At 47.5% G+C, this 25,352-nt stretch overlaps 1 protein-coding gene across 8 annotated transcripts in view, besides 1 other annotated feature; it reads right to left on the bottom strand.

Moving 5' to 3' along the window:
* The window catches only part of D430042O09Rik (RIKEN cDNA D430042O09 gene), a 166,941-nt gene that overhangs the window by 86,516 nt on the left and 55,073 nt on the right, over nucleotides 1-25,352 (bottom strand). For all 8 annotated transcript variants that reach the window (XM_030242515.1, NM_001081022.2, NM_001358287.1 and 5 more), the window contains one exon: nucleotides 17,577-17,708. In XM_030242515.1, coding sequence (XP_030098375.1) covers nucleotides 17,577-17,708 — 132 coding nt within the window. The remainder of the gene's footprint in view (nucleotides 1-17,576; nucleotides 17,709-25,352) is intronic.
* Nucleotides 22,927-24,233: an enhancer, noted in NCBI's record as "VISTA enhancer mm174". NCBI's record gives its function as "enhancer in: heart[7/10]" and the evidence as "EXISTENCE:transgenic organism evidence [ECO:0001131][PMID:17130149]".

Here is a 25,352-nt window from a genome sequence, read left to right as displayed (position 1 = left end):
TAGGCAGAATCAATAAGCTCTGGGCTTAGAGAGAGACTCTCAATGAGCAAAGTGGAGAACGACCAAGGAAAACATCTGCTGACAACTTTGGGCCTATACACAAACACACACAAACCTACACATATGTATGTACATACACACACACACACACACAGAGATATATGCACACACATGTGAACATGCATACACATATGTACATTAATAACACACATATATACTCATGCATGCACACATATGCACATATACCTACACACATGAGCGGCCACATATGTAAACATGCATACATACATATACATATGTAACATACACAAGCAAAAAAAAACCTCAAATAAATATTACACAACCTTGTTAGTTTTCTGGTGTATTTTGCCACCCCTGGATTTTCATTGATGAATTTATCTTCCATGCTAGATGTACTTAGTCCACCACTAAAGGTAAGCCAATGTGTCTTAGAAAGCATGGTGGCAGAGGTGAGAGACCAGCAGCTCAGAGAGCATGTGGTAAGAGGTCTGTTGGACCTGACCTAACCTGGAGCCCCAGACAATCCTCTCAACATCACCATCCCAGCATCTATGCCAGAGCCTGTGCAGAGCAGGGGCTAGCCAGAAGACTCAGAGACAGGAAACAGAATAGGGCTGGATAGAGACCAAATGAGACTGCTGCCGAGGAATGGCTGGGGATTTCTGAGAAATACAGAACACATTCCTGGAGAACTGGAGGCACAGGGAGCCACAAGCCGAACTCAGCAGAAGGCTGCTGTGCGCACTTGTGTATGCATATACCCGAGTCAACCAGGATCTAGCAAGAGGAAGCCTTCCTGCAGGCTGCCATAGTTGCTTTAGTGGGGCATGGGAAGCTAACGTGTGGGCTTTAGGGCAGGATAGCAGAGCACACACCAAAAAGAAATCTTCCGAAGGTCGACAGGGAGTTAACTCTTTGGAGGAGAAGCCAAGGTTCCCCACCTTACAGGAGCGTAGTAGTCACACTCGGGCCCTGCCCCCCTCCCCTGGTAGCAGGAGGCAACAAACAGCACAGGAAGAAGCAAGGACGACCAAGAAGAGACAGCTGCTCTGGTGACTCAGCCCTTTAAAAGATAGGCAACAAACTTTGATTCATTTAATTACAGAAAGAACTAATACCCAGGAAAAGAGAGTTTGACAGGAGAGGTGGAAGCCAACTGTAGAGGCTGGGAGACTGTCATCCCAGAGACACGTACAGGGAGTTCATCCATGAAAAAGAAACAGCCAGCAATCTTACAACTTTTAATTTCATCATTAACATTTCTAGAAAGATAAATTAAGTCGGGAAGAGCACCAAAGGGTGACTAATTAGGTATGCTAGAAATCATGCCAAGTGACTTTATAGGAAAGCACCACACAAAATCCACTGGATGGCGAGGTCTAGACAACATTGTCCAAATCAAGCTCCAGAGGATAAACACCCAGAGAGCAGGCTCAGCTGTTCTGGTTTTCTTCGTTTTTAAATGTTTATGTGCACCAGGGTTTCCTTGCATGTATGTCTGCACACCACATGTATGCAGTGCCCATGGAAGCCAGAAGAACATATCCGATCCCCTGGGTCTGAAGTTACAAATAGTTATGAGCCACCATGTGGTTACTAGGAATGGGACCCAAGTCCTCTGCAAGGGCAGCCAGTGCTCTTAAACACTGAGCCATCTCCCCAGCCTTCTCACCTACCCTTGGTGGGACAAAGACACTGGCGCTGATGTATTCATATAAGTGTAAGATACACTTCACGCAGAGTCATCCTGACATCATCACACACAAAAGGACAAGGATCTAAGCAAATAATGCAAAGCTAAAGAGATGTAAGGGGAAACAGACCATTTGTGAGAATCAGCCTGACTAACAGCAGAGACCTATGGCGGGAATCGCTTGGTGAGCATCACTTACCTCTGAGCCAGAGCATGGGGTGGGCCGATTTGCCAGGCTGCCTGGCCGATGAGCCTTAGATTCTGCCTCTGCAGTGCTGGGAACGACACTGAGCTTTGCACAGGGTTTTCAGAAGCAGGCTCAGAGCTTACTTTTTTTTTTAATTTAAGTTTTTTTTTTTTTTTTTTTTTTTTTTTTTTTTTTTTTACTAATTCACTTTACATCCCACTCATTGCCCTTCTCTCATTCACCCCCTCCCACAACCCTTCCCCCCATCCCTCATCCCCTCCCCTTCTCCTCTGAGAGGGTGACCCCCGGGGTCAGGGTGGGGGGAAATCCCCTCACCCTGCTACTTCAAGCCTCTGTAAAGCTAGGCACTTCCTCTCTCACTGGGGTCAGACAAGGCAGCCCAGCTAGAAGAACATACCCTACAGACAGGCAATAGCTTTAGGGATGGCGACCCCTGCAGTTGTTCAGAATCCACGTGAAGACCAAGCTAAACATCTGCTACATTTGTGTGGGGAGGCCTAGGTTGAGCCAGTGTATGTTCTTTGGTTGTTGGTTCAGACTCTGAGAGCCCCAAGGGTCTAGGTTAGTTGACTGTTGGTCTTCCTGTAGAGTTCCTATCCTCTTCAGGGACCACAATCCTTTCTCCTATTCTTCCATAAGAGTCTCCAAGCTCCATCCACTGTTTGGCTGTGGGTGTCTGTATCTGTCTGAGTCAGCTGCTGGGTGGAGCCTCACAGAGGACAACATGCAGAGCTCACATTTTTAATAGCACTCTTGGGATTCTGATGTGGGCAGTTGAAGACCAGATTTAGCAAGTTAAATGATACTATTGCCAATCTGTAGTAATCATTTTCTGCTGCTGTGATAAAGCACTACGGCCAAGGCAGCTTATAGAAGAAAAAGTTTATTCAGGTTACAGCCAGAAGAACAAAAAAGAGTTTATTACTACTATGGCAGGGAAGCCTGTAGCCAACAGCAAAACAGCTGGACCATCAAGCTGAGAGCCCACATCCACATCTTGACTGATAGCATGAAGCAGAGACAGAGAGAGAGGGAGGGAGGGAGGGAGGGAGGGAGGGAGAAGGAGATGTGGGGAGAGGGGGAGAGGCAGAGAGGGAGAGAGGGAAGAGGAAGGGAGGGAGGGAGGGAGAGAGAAAGGGGAGGGAAGGAGGGAGGGAGGGGTAGAGGGAGGGAGGGAAGGAGGGAGGGAGGGAGGATGAGCGCACACACGTTAGGAACTGCACTAGTCAGTCTCTAACTCCTTCAAGAAGTCTTCTCAGACAGTGCCACCAACTGGGACCAAGTATTCAAATCCATGAGCCTATGGAAGACATTCTTATTCAAATCACCACATAATTTGATTGAATTTAATAGATATGTCAGAACTTTGCACCAAAAAAGTGAATGGTTAGCTCTTTGAAGTATCATAGAGGATTCGTAAAAATGAACTAACTGGTGGCCACAGATCAGACCTCAGGAACTTCCAAAACCAGGAAATCAAACAAGTGTCCCCAATGCAGCCAATTAGGAATTAACATGAAAGGCAAGATTAGAAAACTAAAATCTACTTAGAATGTTTAGAAAATCTTTAAAATACAGAAGAGAAAAACCCTTCTAAAGTCCCAAGTTTACTAGAAACAAATGACAACAGTCCTACAGTGAGGTATGCAGGGTAAAGACAAACTTCTACCTAAAGGAGAGCACAGCTGTTCCACCACAGGGAACATGGCTGTGGCAGTTTGAATAAGAATGATCCAGGATCAGGAGCTGTGGCCTTGTTGGAGGAAACGTGTCACTGGCCCAGTGTCATACTCTCTCATAGGCAGCCTGTGAACTGGGATGTAGCTCTTAGCTGCTGCTCCAGTGCCATGCATGCCGCCATGCTCCCTGCCATGATAATAACCCTCTGAAGTTGTAAGCAAGCCCCAACTCAATGCTTTCTTTCATAAGAGTTGTCTTGGTCATGGTGTTTCTTCACAGCAATAGAACAGTGACTAAGACAAGGGCAGAGGGTAGGTGAACAAGGAACTTGTGGATCTGGTTAACAGGAGTAGGAGCAGGGAGTTTGAACAACCAACTAAACCAAATGTTTAGGGAAGGAAGAAGTAAAGGCTAAAAGGACAGGAAAGAAAAATCAATGAATAAGCTGAATGAGGTTCACATGGCTCAATCCTCTCAATCCAGCTAAAAGCAGAGAGCTCTTCATAATTATCAGGTTCACGTCTAGATTGTTTGAGCCTTCCTAATGAGCAAGCATTATGCATTAGCTGTTACATAAAATGACAGAAAGAATGCAAAACAGCTAAGAAATTCTAAGTAGGCTATAATATGAGACCTAAGCCAAACCATTTATACTATTACTGACCACGAGGTCATCCTTTATTGTTGGAAAATTGGAAAAACTGCTTTAGAGAACCACATTCCACCTGGCAGCTTCATTTGCATAAGCGTGCATGGGGTGCTGGGAGGCCACGTGGCCCTTTCTGGATGCCCCATTAGTGTCAGTTCAGCATCACTCACGCCCGGCACTGTACCAGCCCTGCCCTAATGGTCTCCTGTTGCTGCCTCACTGGCCCAGGGCAGTTTGTGCTTCATTCCACTTTCTCAGGCTATGCATCTCTGGCTATCCTAACTGTCCTGGGTATCTCTGAGGTTAATTCTAGAGCTAGGGAAAGAGAAAGTCCCCCTCTTTCACCAAACTATCAAAGCTTTCAGTCTGAAATAAAAGTCCTAAGTTGGTGTTAGAAGAACCAAATCTGGACAGCAGGTATTTTTTATTTGTTTTGTTTTGAGCATAGAAAGTTATGAATTAATTAACAACATAAAAAATGGAAGATATCTGGATGTGCAGCAGTGGCTTAGTGGCTAAGAGCACTGGCTGCTCTTTCAGAGGAACCTGGGTTCAATTCCCAGTACTTGCACGGCAGCTTACAATTGTCTGGAACTATGGTTCTAAGAGATCCAATGCCCTCTCCTGGCCTCTGAGGGAACTGCACAAAGGTGTGACAGACACAACACTCAGCCATAACACCCACATACATAAAATAAAAAAAATTTAAATTTCACAAAACAAACAAACCTCTCATCAGCTATGTGGCTTGACTCCATAGTGCCTTGCATTTGTATGTGGGCAGCTGACTATGGCTGCCCTTGGCAGTTCCCACCACTCCTTCCTTGCCTTGACTGAGTCATGTGATTCAAAATGTACTTTAAGTTTAGAACAGCTATCCCAAATCCAATATTTTAGGAAATAAGCTACATTTCCCCACTGTCTCCACTACTCTAAATAGGACAAAAATTTCTTTTCAATTTTTAACACAAAGTTAATTACATTTATTCACCTATTTGTTTATATGTGGGGACTAAGGGATACACATATACCATGACATGCAGGTGGAGGTCAAAGGACAACATACGAGAGTCAGCTCTTTGTCTCTACCACTTAGGTCTCAGGGATCACACTCAGGCAATTGCCTTTACTGCTGTGCCATTTTGCTGGCCCCCCTTTACAATCTTACATGCCCTTACTCAGGGCTTGTCCCCATAATTACATCAAAACTTAGAATACCCAAGATATAAGATACAATTTGCAAAACACATGAAACTCAAGAACAAAGACCAAAGTGTGGACACTTTGCCCCTTCTTAGAATTGGGAACAAAACACCCATGGAAGGAGTTACAGAGACAAAGTTTGGAGCTGAGACGAAAGGATGGACCATCTAGAGATTGCCATACCCGGGGATCCATCCCATAATCAGCCTCCAAATGCTGACACCATTGCATACACTAGTAAGATTTTGCTGAAAGGACCCTGATATAGCTGTCTCTTATGAGGCTATGCTGAGGCCTAGCAAACACAGAAGTGGATGCTCACAGTCAGCTATTGGGTGGATCACAGGGCCCTCAATGGAGGAGGTAGAGAAAGTACCCAAGGAGCTAAAGGGATCTGCAACCCTATAGGTGGAACAACATTATGAATTAACCAGTACCCCCTGGAGCTCTTGACTCTAGCTGCATATGTATCAGAAGATGACCTAGTCGGCCATCAGTGGAAAGAGAGGCCCATTGGTCTTGCAAACTTTCTATGCCCCAGTACAGGGGAACGCCAGGGCCAAGAAGTGGGAGTGGGTGGGTAGGGGAGTGGGGGGAGGGCATGGGGGGACTTTTGGGATAGCATTGGAAATGTAAATGAGGAAAATACCTAATTAAAAAAAAAGAAAAAGAAAAAAGAAGGTGATGCAGTGTAGCAGCAAGCCACAGGAGTACCTGTGCCGCTCCTTCCCTCCTCTCACAGACCCAAATACCCAGTTACTCAATTCCCTTGCTTAATAAAGATTTGTTTGCAAGCTAATGTAGAGAGACTATCTTGTACTGAATGGAAGAAGCACGATGCTGGCCAAAGAGCTGAGGCAGGAGAGAGAGAGAGAGAGAGAGAGAGAGAGAGACAGAGACAGAGAGAGAGAAAGAGAGAGAGAGACAGAGAGGGAGGATTCTGGAATTGACTGAGGGTGAAGATTTGCTCAGACACAGAAGACAGTCGTTTGAAACTGAGGACCAAGTAACCAGCCATGTGGCATGATTTAGGATAGAAACGTTGGGTGGCTAAGATATGAACTACTTGGGGAACAGAGCCAAAACCATTGGTCTAAGCATTTATTCATATATAAGAAGTCTCAGAGTCATTATTTCTGGAAACAAAGTGGACTGGTGGAAAAACAAGAAGTTACAGATGCCTTCTACTACTATACTAACTATGGAAGGCAGTTTTCTACAATCCAAAAACAGCTTGGCATGCACACACTAATCCCAGCACTCAGGAGAGGAGGCAGAAGGATCTCTGTGAGTTTGAGGCCAGCCTGATCTACACTGTGAGTTCCAGGACAGTCAGGGCTATGTGGGTGGTGAGACCATGTTTGAAATAAACCAGAAAGCAAACCATACCAGGCAAAAAGACAGAACTGGGGTCTGGGAGTGGGAGTTGTGTCTACCTGCCAGTGACCTATAGGACAGCTCTGCAGATGAGCCACACCCTGTGCATAGCACGTCTTCTCTGCTACTACAGAGTCTGGAATGTGAGAAGATGTTCTTCTACAGCCTAGGAGCCTCAAGTTCAGAGATTGCAGGAAAAGGAAATACTTAATCCACCCCTTCCTGTTGGAAGAGGAAATGGGGCTCCAAAAGAAGGTGACTTAGCCAAGGCCTTTCAAAAAGTTAATGGAAGGTCAGCTACTCTCTTAGGCCTGGTGAGTCTCCATCATGTGCTGTCAGGCTTCAGGGAAACAGCAGACACAGCTGAGTTGTCATGACACCCAACAGAGACTAGAGACCAGGGGAAGCTTCCCAAGTATGAGTGGAGCAGCAGCAGTGATGCCCACAGTGGGCCAGGTAGCTCAGCTGCAGGCTGGGAGCTGAGGCTGCTCTGCCTACCATTGCTGTGGCCCTCCTTACCTTGAATTTTTACACTTACTTTTCAGGCCTTAACTAATAATGTATTTTCTACCCAACTCTATCTTGTTGGCATTGTTTGTTTGTTTGTTTGTTTGTCCTTCTGGTCTGAACTGTGTTTTTGAATGTGACAACCAAAATATATTTATCAACCTAGTGCTTGGAGGCTGATGGTAAGTTCAATGCCAATCTGTCTCAACAGGCCAAACGAAAGTGAATTGTTTTATGTGAAAATAATTATTTGAGGCTATCATTGAATGTAGGTCTCATGTGTGCTAAGCATGTGCCTTACCATCACCACCACTGCCCACTCTGTTTAATTCAGCTTTGACCTCGTACAAGCCAGGCTTCCTTCTCTGTGCACACTGGAGTCCACCAGCCAAGAACTGCTACATCTTGTAAGAGTTTTCATCAAGTACAACATTGGGAAACATTCATGTTTCCCTTACAGAAAGCCCCCACAGTCAGGCCCCCACTGCCTCGCTCTCCCAAGAACTGTCTTATTTCCCCTTCCCCACTCCCCTCTGATAACTGAATGGAAGAAGCACGATGTTGGCCAAAGAGCTGAGGCAGGAGAGAGAGAGACAGACAGACAGCTGAGCACTTGCTACTTTTGCAGAGGACCCAGGTTAGGTTCCCAGCATCCACGTAATAGCTCACAACTACCTATAACTCCAGTTCCAAGGGATCCAACATCTTCTGCTCATCTGGGCTCTTTATACCCCCACCCCTACACAGACATAATAAATCTTTGGGGGGAAAGGTTTCCTTGTATAAAACAGCTTACCTCTGTCTGTACCAAACAGAGTTAAGACACAATCTCCCTCCCATTTGGAGGTTCTATCTTTAAAACTTATTAAAGTAGGTGGTGGTAGGACACTGTCGTAGTTAAAGTTTTTATTGCTGTGATGAAATACCATGACCAAAGCAACTTGAGGAGAAAAAGGCTTATTTCAATTTATGCTTCCAGGTGACAGTCTATCACTAAGTCAGGAGCCTGGAGGCAGGAGCTGATGCAAACGCCATGAGGAATGCTGCTTACTGGCTTGCTTCCCATGGCTTGCTCAGCCTGCTTTTTATAAAGCCCAGGGCCACCTGCTGAGGAATGACATAAAACTGTCCAGCATAGACACACAGGCCATCCTAGTGCTCTAAAGACTGAAGTGAGAGAAGTAAGAGTCTGAAGCCAGTCTGGGCCACATAGCCATATACTGTCCCAATAAACAAGCAAGTGAAACTGCTTTGAAATCTCTAAGACCTTGACACTAATGTTCAACCTATGTGCTGGCTAGTTTTATGTCAATTAGACACAAGCTGCAGTCATCTGAGAGGAAGAAACCTCAATTGAGAAAATTCCTCCTTAAGATCTGGCTATAGGACAGACCTAGAAGGACAGTTTTTATTAGTGACTGATATGGGCCTAGGCTACCCCATTGTGAATGGTGCCACCCCTGGACTGGTTGGGTTCTATAGGAAAGCAGGCGGAGCAAGCCATGATGAGCAAGCCAGTAAGTAGCCCCCCTCCATGGCCTCTGAATCAGCTCCTGCCTCCAAGTCCCTACCTAGTATGGATTCCTGCTTTGGTTTCCCCTAATGGACTGTGACTCTACATGCAAGTCAAATCCCTTTTCTCTCCAAGCTACTTTTGGTCATGGTGTTTTACCATGGCAATAGTAAACCTGGCTAATATAACCAAATCAAACTGTGTCTTTCCTTGTGCCTTGGTTTCTCTTAAGAGACTGGAGAGATAACTCAGTAGTTAAGAGTATGTATCATTATTCTTCCAGAAGATCCGAGGTCGATTCTTGTGTTCCTATTGGGCACCTCACAGTCTTTTGTTAACTTCAGTTCTAGGGTGACCAAATGCCTCTAGTCTTCATGGGAAGCTGAACTCGCATGCACATACTGACAAACAGGCACATGTACATATACATATACATAACTTAAAATAAATCTCTAGAGGGGAAAAGTTGATAGTTTGGGGCCAACAAGATGGCTCAGTGGTTTTACCACATGTGCACTCACACACACACACACACACACACACACACACACACACACATACACACACCAAGTAAGTAATAGAAAAGCTAAAAGGTTTTAAGTGTTGACAATTTTGAGCTTTTAACTATGGTTTAAATATTTTTGTCTTTTATACTTCTAATATATATGTCAAGACACTCTTTCCTTTTGAGGTAGATTCTAATCTTCAAGCTCAGTTCCCAAGTACCAGGCAGGAGTTCCTGGACTACGCTGTGTGTGTGTGTGTGTGTGTGTGTGTGTGAGTGATTGTGGTGGTGGTTCTTGCCACAATATGGATGGATATTTTTTCCAATCTTTTTATTAGATATTTTCTTTATTTACATTTCAAATGCTATCTCGAAAGTTCCCTATACCCTCCCCCCACCCTGCTCCCCTACCCACCCACTCCCACTTCTTGGCCCTGGCGTTCCCCTGTTCTGGGGCATATAAAGTTTGCAATACCAAGAGGCCTCTCTTCCCAATAATGGCTAATTAGGCCATCTTCTGCTACATATGGAAAAAAAAAAGATGGATGGATATGGAGGTCAGGGAACAGGACAGCCTTGGGTCATGCCTCACACCTAGTTTGAGACAGTCTATGTTATTTACTTCTGTGTACACTAGGCTAGCTAGGAAGCTTCAGGGAGTCTCCTGCCCCTGCCTCCAGCCCTGGAGGAGCACAGGATGCCTCCACTGGCTTTCTGCCTCAATGTTTGTTCTGGGAATTCTAACTCAGGCTCTCAGGCTCCTGTGGCAGGTGCTTTATCCACTGGGCCATCTTCTCAGCCCTAGTGTTTTGATTTTTAAAACTTGTTTTGAAAAATGCAGAACCCACACTTCATCAAGCTAGTAGGATGGACACCCAGATATCTACCACCTACAATCCCCAACTGTTATCATTCTGTCACCACATTGTGTACAGTTTTCACTTGTTGCACCTGTAACACTGTGACCCTTTGTCTTCTATACTCTGTATGTTGCCTAAGAATTGTTTTCTGAGAGGCTGGAGAGACAGCTCAGGAGTTAAGAGCATTGGCTGCTCTTCCAGAGGGCTAGGGTTCCATTCCAATCACCCTTCTAGAGGCTTACAAGCTCACAACTGTCTATAATTCCAGTTTCAGGGAATCCAGCACACTCTTCTAGCTTCCTAGGTATGCATGTGGCACATAGATAAACATGCAGGCAAAATACCCATACACCTCATATAGTAGATATGAAAATGAATATCTACTATAGTAAACCTTAAAGAGAGATGGAAAGAAAGAAAGAAAGAAAGAAAGAAAGAAAGAAAGAAAGAAAGAAAGAAAGGGAAAATAGATGTTTTCTAAGAAAGCAGAGTAAAAGAATATCAAGCTTGGGAAATTTAACATCAATCCAATATTATAATATATATAATGTATTTTTAAAAATTTGTTAACTCCTCAAATTTAGCAATTACTTCATTTCCCCTAACTCGCTGATCTCTCCCTGGCCCCTGTTCTCATTAGACACAACTGCGGTTCGTGTCTTTACTGCCCTGGAGCTGGGACATTACTTGCCTTTACTCTCTCTCGCCACTGACATTTTTGAGACCACTGCAGCTGTTAGTAGAGGAGGCCTCCACTCAGGTTTGCCTGGCTGCTCTTCATTTGATGCTGTCACTTCTCACCACCACCCTCAGCTGTGCACTCACCAGGGAGAGATTCAGCTGAGAGGAGTTTCTCTCTCTCACCGTGGAGAGAGCCATGAAGCAGCACTGATGGGGGTCCTGCTGTATGCCTGGCTCCCAGGCTCAGCATCAGTAACAACCACAACAGCCTATGGCACCTTCTGGAGCAGAGCCAGCCCAGCTCAGTTCCCCACCTGTGAGTGCACCTCCACAGACCAAAATAGTCTCAGATCCAGTACAGATCTCTGTTCCTTAGTTTCTTCAAATGCCTTGTGCTCAACTCACAGACTGTGGTAATGGATGTTACAACCTCAACTGGTGCTACTCAGTGCTTACTCAGTGTGAGCTCCATCATGTCAAAATGCACTCTGCCCAAACATCTCAGTATTGTGTGTGTGTGCTTCTGCATGTGTGTATGTGCGTGCACAAGTGTGAAGAAGTCAGAGATAGACACCAGGTGTCTTCCTCAGTCATTCTCCCTCATATTTCTTTAGACCATGACTCTCACTGAACCTGACACTCACTAATTTGGCTAGCTTGTTGGGTGAGAAAACCTCATGGGTTATCCTTGTCTCCAGCACTGGGGTTACAAATGAGTGTACCATGCCTGGCTTTTTCCATGGGTGCTGGGGCTCTAACTCAAATCTTCACACTTGTGCAGCAAGCAGTCTACCCACTGCAGCACCTCCACAGCCTGTGGAACACTGTCCTGCTGTTTATCTCGTCATTTCCAGACCCACTTAAGAGCTCTGCCCAAAAGTCCATCTTACTACTGCATCCTGAATTATTAGGAGAATCTTGTCTCTGTCCATGCTGCAGGGAGCACTGGGATGTCCCTGTGTGTTCAGAAGGGACACAGTCATGAGGCTTGAAGCTGGTGGGAGAATTGGCATCCTAGGTATAAGCATGGAGACCCTGCACAGTATCAGCACCTCTCTGTCTGAGAGTGTGTGTGTGTATGTGTGTGTGTGAGTGTGTGTGCGTGTATGTGTGTGTAGGGGTTGCTCTTCGGCTGCTCACCCTGCCATCTGCCTTTCCTGACCACTACCTTCTGTTGCCACTCCCACACTGGTCTGATCACACTCTTTCAATCTGTCAAAACCACTGAAGACATAGCCACTACACTACATGGCCAAGCCATTATATCCTAAACAGTGTTCTAAGCTACTGGTTGAGTGAGTTGAGTGTGGAAAGATAGCCATAGTGTTTTGTGGAGTAAAGTAATAATAATAATAATAATAATAATTAATAATAATAATAATGTAGGCTTATCAAATAGGATAGATGGCAAACCTCACTTATGTTAAACTAGCAATAAAAAATATGTCTAGCTACTCAGAAGGCTGAGGCAGGAGGATTTCAAGGTAAAGCCTGCTTGGGCTACAGAATGAGTTCAAAGGCCCTGCCTTGAAATTTAAGACATGAAAAGAGGACTGAGACGACAGTTCAGAGGGTGCTTATGTAGCATATGAAGGGCCTATATTCAATCCTGCATACTACAAAAAATGATAAGTCAGAATAAATGAAAGGGAGCACTTGCTTACGGGTTCTGCTATCTGCATTATCAGAAATTCCCAGGTAACAGCCCTTCCCTGTCAGCCAGCACTTGCTTTGTAAGTCTCCCTGTAGGAGCAGCCTGCCATAGTGCCTGCTGTGGTAGGTCAGGCTCCTCTGGGGATGCCTGGACAATGGCAGCATGCACCTGTAATAATGACACTAGGCTGTATCTGTGGGGATAAAATCTTTACCTTATTGTTGGACCCACACTGTGATGGTGGCTTTTGTCAACTGGACACAACCTAGAGTCATCTGGGAAGTGTCTCAATGAGGAACTGTCTAGATCAAGTTGGCCTGTAGACATGTCTTGATTGTGCTAACTGAAACAGGAAGCAGCACTCATGGTGGGTGGCACCATTCCCTAGGCAGGGGATCCTGCACTGTGTAAGGTGGAGAAAAAGAGCTGAGCGCTAACATGCAGGAATTCATCCATTGCTCCCTGCTCTTGATGATGAGTTTAATGACACTGGCTGCTTCAAGTTCTTGCCACCTTAATGTCCTTGCTATGACAAACTCTAATCCAAAATTCTAACCTAAAAATAACCCTTTTTCCCTTAAATTGCTTTTGTCAGGGTACTTTATCATAGCAACAGAAATGAAACAAATATACACAATGGGGAGAAAGCTATGAAGGGCTTCTGGAGAGTTTCCCAGTGGTTATGGCTTCATGTGGCTTAACAGGGCCTGGTGATCACAAACTTGGAAGTACCTCTCCCTGAGATGGACACAGGCTCTCTGCTCCCCACCCCCAGATGCAATAGACAGGCCACCTATAAGCAGTCTGGACAATGATGCACAGGGCACGGGGCTCTGAAAAGACTACTGGGGTGGAGAGATGGCCACTGACCTGGTGCAAGCCTGCCATACCTGTGTTCAGTCTTTGGATCTCACAGTTGAAGGAGAGAACTGACTCCTGAAAGCTAACCTTTGACCTCCACACATGTGAAGAGTGACACACTTGTACTGCCCCTCACACACACAAATAATAATAAAGAAAAATTTAATTTTAAGACTTTAATTTTAGACATTTTGGATTCATTCTTGATTCCTAAAGAAACCACTTCCTCAGATGGAGACTGAGTCTCCCACAACAACACTTATAGCATGGGCCCAGGTACTGGGTCCAAACTCTCTAGAAAGAGCTCCCCTGTGTTAGAGTTGGAAAACTGGTCAGAACCCTATGGAGGCCTCTTATCCAGCATAAGAAAACCCTGTCTCTGCCACAGTCCCCAGCCTCAACCCCCCAGTCCCCACAGTCCCCCAGCCTACTGTCCTGCTCACAGCTGCTCCTCCAAGCCTGCTCACCTCACAAGAGGCTGTGTCTCAGTACTAAACAGGAACCTCTGCCTGTCTTTCCCTGTTCCCACAGTCCAATCTGCTGTTTCCAGAGCCCTGTCACCTCCTGACACACTACATGCTCTTTTATTTGGCTCTCTAGCAGCCCTGAATGTCCTGAAACTCACTATGGAGGCCAGCCTGGCCTCCAACTCTGAGATCTGCTTGTACCTGCCTCTGGAGTGCTGAGATTAAAAGTGTGCACCATCAAGTCCCACCTGTGTGCTTATTTATCAACTACTTTATCTTCAGCATCTGGGAGTATGTGGCATGGACCATGCACCTTGGGGACACACCTCTGGTTCCAGCAGCCAGCCCAGTCATTCCTCATAAGAAAGTATACCATGGACAAATGTGGTGATTCATGCCTTTGATCCCAACACTTGAGAGGCAAAGGCAGGTGGATCTCTGTGAGTTCAAGGCCAGGTTTGCCTACATAGTGAATTCTAAGCCAGCCAAGGCCACATAGTGATACTATCTCTCAAAAAGAAAAAGAAAACAAACAAAAAAGTATAACATAGTACACATCAAGCAGTTGGGAAACAGGAGCATTATGATTCATGGCTAGCCTGGGCTACAATGTAGGTCCTTGTGCTGGAAAAGAAGAGTAGAAAGAAGAAGGAGGAGAAGGAGGAGGACCCCAATCACCTGACTATTTTTAAAGGAAGGAACCCCCCCAATTCATATCATCACATGGAATCTCCTGATTGTATCAGTGTTGGCTGCTCATTGAATCTTCCCACAGCACCATACAAGGCAGCATACAGGGGCTGAGAGAGCACGCCTCCAGGATGCCAGTCTGCAACTCAAAGCCACCAAGGAACTGAATTTCACAGGATGTGATGGAAAGCAAAAGGCTGGCATGTTCCGGCGGCGGCGGCAGAGGGGAGGTGCAAAGCCTCTATGTGGATGCGGATCCCTTCTGCTCCAGCTCAGGCCTCACTTGCTTCATGCCGGGCTGGTATATTTAGCCATGCCTAGCGTGGCTTCTGTGCCTGTGCAGATGGCAGCTCTCAGGGCTTCTTTCTGCTGTGGCAGGCAAGTAGCACCACTGTCTGTCTCTCTCCCCCTTTGCAGGGAAATAACTCCAAGGGGAAATTGACTGTGAAGCCTTAAGGAGAGCCCTCTCAAGATGTGGAGAAAGGCAGGAAAGAAATATAATCAGGTGCTCACAGTGGGGAACGTGAAGTGCTGGCAGAGCGGCAGGGGCTGCAACTGAGCATGTGCACCAAAGACTGCTACTAAGGCTACTAACGCTGAGGGCAGGAGAAGCCTGGTGGGAGGGGGCCTCTGCAGTCCACTGTGCAGGCTGCTGGGAGCCTGCCAAAGAGGAAAAGGTATCAACTTAACAGAAGGTGCCAGGCGCTTCACCATGGACAAACAATGCTCTCCAGCTCAAACGGCGCACAGCACTCTGGGACCTGGTGTGGGTGTAGGACTATAAGCGACTGGACATGGCTAAGATCCCAGCTGAAAGAAAATGAAGGTGTGTTTTATCCAGACTGATCCCAAGCATGGGGCTGTTGGTAAGTTCAAAAGCAAATCGTGAGCCAGGTGTGGAGGTGCTAGCAGGAAAACCCTGCCTGTGAGGCTATCTGGGACTACATAGTAAAGCCTCTCAAAAAGACGAGGAGGAGAGCTGCGAGAAGAAAGGAACCGGGAGAAGTCAGTGGGTAAAGGTGCTAGCCGTGGAAGCCTGTGACCTGAGTTCATCACCCAGAACCCACATAAAGGTGGAAGGAGAACCGAGTTCTAAGGTTGACTTCTCAGGTCCTGTATGAGCTACAGCGTGTACACACACACACACACACACACACACACACACACACACACAAAGAGAGAAAGAGAGAGAACAAACTACATGTGTGCAATTTGTGCAAGTGTACATAGACCCCTTTCACCTAGCATGTGGGGTAGGAGGATCCCAGCTCCTTCTCTGCTTGAGCAAATAAAAACTGTGAACACAGAGCAGGTTTCTTGGACAGAATTCCCTGCTCCTTTCTCTTTCTGTCATTCACATTTCAGCAACCATAAGTCAGGGAAGGAGAAGGCCCTGTCTGAGGCTATGAATCCGCAGGCCCATAGCTGAGTGATACAGTTGAACAATGGGGCATGTTCTACTTAGCAATTTGACTTTCGCCTGCAGTCTCTCCAGAATGTTGCTTCTATACAACAAGAAGAAATGATGTATTCATTCATTTTAATTATTAAAGCTGTCCCCCCAGAACAGTGGTTCTCAACCTTCCTAATACTTTGGCCCTTAATACCGTTCTTTATGTTGTGGTGACCCTCAACCATAAAATTATCTCACTGCTACTTCATAACTGTAATTTTGCTACTGTTATGAATTGTAATATAAATATCTGTGTTTTCCCGATGGTCATTTGACCCACAGGTTGAGAACCACTGCCTTAGACTAAACTCTACTTGTCAAACCCTATCCCACATTCTAGCCCAGGCCCACGATGCACCTCCTGGTCCACTCCACTGTCTTCTCATTCAGTGTCTCAAACCATTCCATGATCTCCTATGCACACTGTGCTGGCACTGAGCTCCTGAAGCCCAGCCTCTTGCCAGCTGTAAAGGCTTTCTTGCCTGTGCTCTTGCACAGTCTGTGCATGATACTCTCCCCCTGACATCCCGCCGTCCACTTCCCCCTCTGATTTTATTTATTTTTGTTATGGTTGTTTTGAAAAGGGTTTCCCTATGTCCCCCTGGCTGACCTTGCTAGGGACCGTCCTGCTCTGTCTCTGAACAGTGCCATTATAAACGTGCGCTTCCACACCCAGCTCCCTCTTCTGTCTCCTTCAGAGAGCTTCCTGATATCTGAAATGGTCTTATCTCATCCTGCCTTTTTCTATCTCACCTGGAACATAAACTAGTTAAGAACAGGCACTTTGTGTGCTTGTTGATTTCCATGTCTGTGGTGCAAAGAACAGACAAGGTTCAAGAATGCACTGCCAGGAAATGCTTGTGGAAGGGGAGTCTGGGGCATAGTATTACTGGAAACACACTGGTGGTCATTGACCCCCGTCAGCTGCAGCACCAACATGGCTCTGAGCTGCAGATACTCAGCTGTCTGGATGTTCTGCTGCCTGGAGTCACCGTGATCTTCAGAATACCTCACAGGCCAAGGTACACATATACAAGCAGGTGTGGGTGGGGTTACTCCCTGCCTGCCCTCAGCCCCTCAAGGCTCTTTTCTAGTATTCATGGCCAGAGACAAATTCTACTCTTTTCTAGAAAGCCTCCATAGCTAAGCTACTCCTCTCTGCCAGGCTTGTCCTCCCCTCTTAGCCCCTTCTTCATTTAGAGTGATCGGATGCTTGCTGACCCACCCATAAACACAGATGTGTGGCCCATACTCTGTGTATCAAAATGTGTGAGGTGAGGGAAGGCAAGATGGCTCAGTGGGTAAAGTGCTTGCTGCATGGGTCTGATGACCTGAGTTCAATCCCAGGAACCCACACAGGAGAGAACTGACTCCTCAGAGTTGTCCTTTGATCTCTACAGATGCTTCATTCTGACACATACACACTTTTTTTTTTAGGGAGAGAAGAGCACAGGTCAAAGAAAGTAGGTGTTAGAAAGAGCCTGACTGAGGGCCCTACAACAGCAGACCCTGACTTTGTGAGAGCCCCCAATACAAACTGAGGCCAGCCCCTACCTGTGTGTGCTCCCCAGTGGCATCCTCATGCTTGCCAATCACATCTTCTTGTGATTCAAAATCTTCTGAACAGTCCAGAGGAGGTTCAATGTGGAGACGAGAGCCAGCTTCAGTTCTGATCTGCACAGATTTCTGGACATAGAAATTCAGTGTTAAAATAAGAACAGACACCATTCTGCTCAAGGACAGGAAGGAGCCGAGCCTAGCTGGCCACAAAAAGGGGATCAAGGGTGCTGGGCCTGAGCGGGACAGGATTTGGGTGAATTGCTGTTGCTGTTGTTTACAAAGATCAGGTTTCTTTATGCAGTCTAGGCTGTCCTCAAGCTAGTGATCCTCCTGTCTCAGCCTCCTAAGTACCAGGATTACGACTGTGGCCACTGCCCCCATCTCAGCAGTTGTGACTCCACAAGGTCATATTATCTTTGCTTGTTTCTTCCTTATACTTGTAAAGTGTGTAGAAAAAGTCAGACTTTTAATGATTATTTTTCTGCAGAATGTTTGTAAGAGTTAAGCATTTCCCCAAAAGCCATAAGAGCTAACTGACCTCATGTTTGGGAAAGCCTGGCTAACGCACTGTAGATATACTAACACGAAATGGACAGAATCCTTGTAAAGCTTTTTGAACTATACAAGCTGTCCTTGCTGCAGCCTCCCTGCTTTCAAGAATTCTTTGCATCTTTGAGAAAGGAATACCTGTGCTAGGTTTTGGGGGCTAGGGATCACTCCAGAATCTCCCACCTCCACACAGCCCATCACTATGCATCTAGGAAGGACCAAAGGGCCCATATGAACAACAAAAGGAGTGGGTCACATGGAATGATGCCAGTGCCCCAAGCCCAGCTCACCTGGCCTTCTGAGTTAACAAGGAAATGCTCCCCCAATGCCCCCAGATGTTGCAACATCAGATCACATAGAAGGCTTTTAACACTTTTGACTTTTATCCTGAGTACAGAGGTGATGGCAGCTGCAGCCAGTGGAGGGGGGGGGGGGAGGAGAAAAAGCAAGCAGCTAGAGAGTTCCAGAGAGTGGGTGGGGTGGAGATGACTGAGGACAGTGCAGTATGGAAAAGAAACAGCAGACTGTGAGCCAAGGCTGTGGAAGGCACAAAGGCTGGTAGACAAGATGCTACAGGTCTTGGCTTCTAGAAGAAGCTGTCAACCCCAAAGGCTCATGGTCTTGACACAAAGGTTTGAAAGCTACACCACTAGTCATGGTAGCCACTAGAATCCCAGAGCTGGAGCACTTGCTACTGCTTGCTGCCTGCTCCCTGCTACCAGATTGCTTGCAGCTCAGGATCTCACTGGCTGCTGAGTGCTGGACCACTGGCAATTGGTACTCAGAAGAGGGAACCTCTAACCTGTGCACTTAGAGCTGCCTCTGGCTTCTAAGACCTGAAGCTGTTAAGACTCTGTTCTCAGGGCTGAGTCAGTCAGCCCAGCCCCCAAGCCTGCTTGCCTGTCCTGTCCTTTGCCTGCTGGAGAAGCTCCTTAGCTCTCTCTCAGGCCCAAGACTGCCAATACTAGAAACGACTCCCTGCTCACTAGTGATTCCCACCTGAGCAGAACAAAAGGACTCACTCAGCTGGAAGGTGACATGCTGTCACATCGTTCAAGCCACTGTTAGCAAACCAGACCTTACTTGATACATCCAGCACGCAAGGCCTCCATACTAATTCCTACACATTCTAACATGTGTGACTGTTGAACCAATTGGAGCCACTTCCAGGGCCCTATCAGTCCAGCTGAGCCCACAGACACCCTTTCCTCTATCTCTGTGGGCTTGTTTGCCTTCCCACCCTCAATCCCTCTGTGGCTCAAGGATGAGAATGGAACAGGCAGCTGTCTATGAGAGCAAGGAAGGTGTCCTAATAGAGAAACAAGAAGGGCCAGCAGGTCACTGTGTAATGCCTTGGGGCGGTTCTAAAGCCATACACCCTCATTGTCCCACCTTTCCTCTTCACTCCAAAGCCTTGGCTAGCTCCAGCTGTGGTATGGGTTCCCTCTACACATTGCTACTTAGTTCTCCTCTCCAGGCTAAGGAAAGCATGCTATGCTCTTCTCCCTGGGACATTCAACAACATCCTAACACTGAGGCCTGTTGCGCAGAAAGAGAGGATGGGAAAAAAGAATGACCACAGACTTGGGTCAGGCCAAGGAGGAGGTAGCTTGGATCACCAGCCACCCAGCCCCTTTTAGGGCCTTCTGGTCCTTTCTCTAAAGAGAGAAGGGCTTAGACTAGGGCTTTGTATTTCTGAATGCTGCCAGTTGGCCTGTAGTAGTTAGTATTAGCTTTTCCCTCATCTCTTTCTTAAAATCCAGACAAGTCTGGGCAGAGACTGCCAGTCTGTCCTGTTATTAGCCTCCGGAGAAAGCACCTTAGTTCTTGGAATCTCCTGCCTGCCTCTGATCCCAGTGGATCTTTTAGAATTGAGTTCTCCCACCAGAGGAAGATGGAGTATGCTAAGTTAGAGTGGCAGATACCATACCCCCTTTCTTGCCCACCATACTGAGTGATAGTTCTTGGGAGCAGGAGAGATGTGAAATTGGGAAACAGAACAGTGAGGAGTTGGGGTTATCTTGGCATTCTGGGGCACAGGAAAAGACCAGTTGAGAGGCAGGGATTGAGGCCTGTGGTCCCTGGACAATGTGCACTGCTCGAAAGGAAGCTGGCCAGTGACAGTGGGAGGTACACCCTGGCCAGCCTCTGACTTGGCACATCCACAGAAAGAGCTCTACATCCAGCAAGAAGCCAGGATCACAGCCTTCAGCAACTTCCCAGCCTCCTCTTCCTCAGCACAGCTCAGCACAGCAGAGCTTCCCAGTGATGCCCAATATGCAAACACAGCTTTGTTGTCAGCCCTAAGGCCCTTAGTCAGCAGGCCCTCACCAAGCTCTAAGAGCATTGAGTTCCAGATACCAGTGCCCTGCCCCCGAGTCCACTCAGCACCATAGTGAACACTGTAGGTTATGAAGCAACAGTGCTGAAATTAACTCTGTGGTCCAGAAAGCACTCACAACACTGAGTGGGTGCCCAGAGGGTAATAAATAGCTGCCATCTGGCCTGCTCTCCCACCCTAGCCTGGGGAGCCTCCTCTGCCCACAATGTGGGGGCAGCCCCACCCACACCAAGGCTGCCAGATTCTAACCCAGCCCCAGCCACATGCACGCTCCTAGCCTCCCACCTTCCACCTTGCATGGAAGGATGGTGATGATGCTCCGGGCTGGCTCCCCGAATGGCATTCTGCTTCACCAGGAGTGGGTGTTCATGAGCCGCTGCTTTCTACTGCCTACTTGCAAACCCAGACCCTGACAGACCTTTGCAGTACCTACCCTGGAGGAGGATTTAAAAGACTCTCCACACAAACCCCCCAAAGCTGCTCACTTCATGCTCAGCCCACACTCCACCCAGTTCATGCCCGGAGTTATTTGTGTATCTTCGGCACCTCCTCATAGTGTTCTAAGAGGGTGCATTGAAGTGTGCTGTCAAACTCAGAAGAGCAAGTGCAGGGGATGTCCTGTATGCTTGTGCAGGTTGTGTGCTGTATTAATGGCGCCCCCTAGAGGTGGAAGGGCTCTACCAAGCCCCCAAAGACAGGCTGGGTGAGGAGCAGCTCTTCCCAGGTTTGTCAGCTCTTGTCATGATCAGAAGTCAGAAGGTACCAAAAGAAAGGGCCCAGCTTCACAACGTGGAGGTGAGCTGTACTGCAGGTGCTCATATCTGCAGCAACCCAGGATGCAGATGTTGCAGTGAGGGAGAGCCAAGGCCACTTTCATCCCATAGCAAACGTTCTGTGGAGACCTTTCCTGAAAGTCTGGCCCACAGTAAATTGTTGGAAGGCCAATCCCTTCACTGCCGATTTAATGCTGAGAGCCAGTGACGTTCATCAAAGCTGACAGCATTTTGGTAAACGGCGGCTCTGTTGATTAGGCCACTGTCTACCCAAGTATTACAAGGCTGAGGAAGCCATAAATCTTAATCCACTGATGGCGGCAGAGAGATCTAAGGCCCAGAAGCAGCAAGGAAAAGACAAGCAGGGACAGATGCCTAGATATCACCTGCAGGCCACTCCACAGTAAAGGCGGTGGCTTGGGAGCCTGCTGTATTTATCCAGTCAACCTCTAGATCTCCCAACCCCCACTGACTGGGCCATGGCCAGCAAAAGTGATAGTGTAACCTCACTGGCCCTTTATGGTGGGCCCTGCAGTATAAGAGAAACCCTGAAACTAGGGCAGAGCATGTCCCAGTCCTGGTGGGGTGGCTTTTAAGAATTGGCCATTGGCTACTGGGGACATTGCTACTTTAACCTCTGGTTAATCCCTAAGAACAAGGTTATCATGGGTGGTTCTACAGCCTTCTTGCCAAATGAGTTTCAGGCCTGTACTCTTTAGAAAGCCCCTTCTATTGTAGTAGCTAGGCACTAAAGTGTTCCTATTTGCTGGTCTAGACCCAGAAGAAGGAAATTCCATGTACCACTGCCCAGCTGCAGGAAGAGGAGAAACTGTCAGACTGGAACAGTAGACATTAGAAATAAGGAAACCAACCAGGTAGACAAGGCCAGGGCTAAGAATTAAGAGAATTTAAGAATTAGCCACTGGCTTCTGGGGACCCTGCTACCTTAATCACCTGCTTCCTTCTGGCTACCCACAAAGAGGAGCCCAGTCAAAAGGGTGGAAAGAGCTGGGCATGGTGGCTCAAGCCTGTAATTCCAGCATGAGAGAGGTGTATACAGGAGGATCAAGACTTCAAGGTTAGCTGCAACAACATAGGGAGTTCAAGGCCAGCTTGGGCTATATTAGATCCTGTTTCGATTTTCTGTAGAAGGCAAAGGAAGAGCTGAGCAGTGGTGTACTACACCTTTAATCCCAGCCCTCAGGGAGGCAGAGGCAGGTAGATCTCTGAGTCCAAGGCAAGGCCATGCGGTCCAACTCCAGCACCCTAGACAACAGGCTGTAATATCACACACACACACACACACACACACACACACACACACTGTAGTGATTTGAATATGCAGGAGTGGTACTATTAGGAGGTATGACCTTATTGGAGGAAGTGTGCCACTGTGGGGGTGGGCTTTGAGATCCTTCTAGCTGTCTGGAAGCCAGTCTTCTCCTGGGTACCTTCCAATCAAGTTCAATCTAAGAACCTCCAGTGCCATGCCTGCTTGGATGCTGCAATGCTTTACTGCCATGATGATAATGGTCTAAACCTCAGAACCTGTAAGCCTGCCCCAATTAAATCTTGTCCTTTATAAGGGTTGGCCTGGTCATGATGTCTTTTCACAGCAATGGAAACCCTAACTAAGACACACACACACACACACACACACACACACACGCCCTTCCCAGGCTGTTCAAGGTCAGGCAGGATAAGTATCAGGTGACCTCTAGTCACAGCCCACTCAGGTAGCAGACAGCACCACACCAAAGACAACTACTACAGGCCACCTTGAGTAACACAGATGAGCTGGGACACTCAAACAGTTTCTCTTAGAAGTTTCAACCAATTCAGGAGTGCGAAACAGACCTGGAGGGGTGTAGTTGGTTAGTGAAGCCAGCAGAGAGGGCATAGAGTGGGGCTGTGGGAAGCAGCAGAGAAGAGCTATGTGGATTCAGGAACACAGTCTCAGAGCTCCTGCAAGCCCTTGGGTAAAGGAGTTAGTTAGGGTGGTCCTAGCTACACACAGCCACCAAGATCTTTCCAATGGCAGCATCCACATCTTGGTGCTTCTGGGGAGCTCTTTCACTCAGACTACTGTCCAGACCCCTTAGCTGTGAGCCAGGCCCCCAGCGCTTCCTCTCCATCACGTGTGCTGATCATAGGCAATACCTTTCCATCACACTCCACTATACCTTTCCAAGGAGACCACAGATCCCCATTCAGCTCTGCTGCACTACCCCTGGGCACCTCTGCTGCCTGCCACCGTCCCTCTTGCCTGGCCTTCCTTCATAGCAATTGCCATTAACTTGCTGGCTGCTGTTGCCCTGGCTTGGCCTGGCCTGTCTCCCGCTCCCATCCCATAAGTTCCAGGGCAGCAGGGCTGGCCTGCTTCACTTGCAGCTCTCAGACCGCAGTAAGGATCCAAAACTTTGATGTGCTCCATAAATGGCCAGGACTGAACAGAGGGAGTGAGGTCAGACATAAGAATGAAGTGCCAGAAGAGACATCTCAGCAGTCAAGAGAGACTGATATGCAGCCATGAGGACTGAGGTTTGGAATCTAGCACATGGAACAAGAATGGCCTCCAGAGCAAAGGCACAGCAGAGTGTGGTGGGAAGGTGTCAGCACCTTCCAGCTCTGACAGGGCAGAGACAGGAGGATGGCGAGTGCTTGATAGGTTCCAGCCTAGAGAAAATGCAAGCCCGGGTTCATTTAAAGAGAGACTGATTCCATGGAATAGGCAGAGAGTGATAGAGAAGTATGCCTGGTGCCTTCTTCTGGCCTTTGCATACATGCATGTCCCTCACAAATAAAATAAATACATAAGTAGAAAGGAGAGGATGAAGAGCCTGGAAACTCCAGACTGAGAAGCCCTCGACACCTGCCCTCCATTTATTCCAACACTGACCAACACAACCCTTTACCAGCTCTGTGCCAGGCGTGGCAGGAACCTCCACAGACTGAGTGATCCTCAGCAGCTACCTTCTGAGGCAGGTAACCTACTGACCACCTTCTAGATTAGAAAGCAGACAGCGTGAGGGCGTGAGGACGGGTGGTAGAACCAGAGCGCTGCAAGCACTGACCTCATCCTAGCCTCATCATCTGCCATTAGGGCACCTAGCTGAAGAAACACACCACTTAGAGACCACACACCGCACACATGCCTTCCCAACAGCGGCAGGAGGTTGTGATGATTATAAAGGCAAAGCTCAGGGAGGTCCATTACCGGCTCCAAAACACACACCAAAGAAGCAGCCTAAAGCCCATTCTCTTCAATTCCCAGGAGCCTCATTCAAATGCCCTGAAGAGCCAGCTGGGGAGAGAAAGTAAGGTAGGAAAACCAATCCATAAGCCAGATGCCATGTGTCTGCTCTGCCAAGCTGCTGAGACACAGAGGGTGATACGCCATGGACTCCCACTGCAGTTCCTCATGGCTCAGGCTCTGTGTGCACAGGAGGTCCAACATCACATTGTCACCGACAGGGAGAACAGATGTGAGGAGGGGAGGAAAGGGATGGGTCACTGCTATTTCTAAGCACTATCCTCAAGGCCACAGGTTTTTCAACTGCATCCCACACTGGCCCCCAGACAACAGAATAGGATCTGTCTTGGCATCCCTGAGGCTGTGTCCCCACTCTCCCAGCTGTCCTGGGCAGCAGCTCTCCTGGAGGCCGGGGCAGACATGTGGGCAATGTGGGCTGAAGGCCTCCTGCAGCCTGCCCAGCTCACCAGCCCCAGGACCATGCATGCACACTCAGCCTGAGCTTTCTACTCAAACAGCAGTCCCTATTGTTAGGCACTGAGTGACCCCTGACTGCTGCAGTGCAGAAGGGCAATTATAGCAGAGCGGCTTTGGGAGGCAAGGGGAAATTAGCCCTGATTAAGTCTTGTGAAGTGGGGAGCCACAGGAGAAATGGGAGGGATGCTAATTAATCTTAGGCCAAGCCTTTTAAATTGCACAGACTCTGGGGCCAGCCATTAAGTCACAGTCTAAGACACAAATATGGCTCGTGATAATAGGAAGCACTCCAACAAGCAGAAGAGCTGTGTAGAGTGAGGCAGGCAAGAAAGGCCTCATTAACAAGAAATTAACATTCATGGCTGGGGACAGACACA

The sequence above is a fragment of the Mus musculus genome, chromosome 7 (assembly GCF_000001635.26).
Source record: "Mus musculus strain C57BL/6J chromosome 7, GRCm38.p6 C57BL/6J".
Taxonomy (NCBI): domain Eukaryota; kingdom Metazoa; phylum Chordata; class Mammalia; order Rodentia; family Muridae; genus Mus; species Mus musculus.
This window is presented reverse-complemented; position numbering and strand designations above follow the sequence as displayed.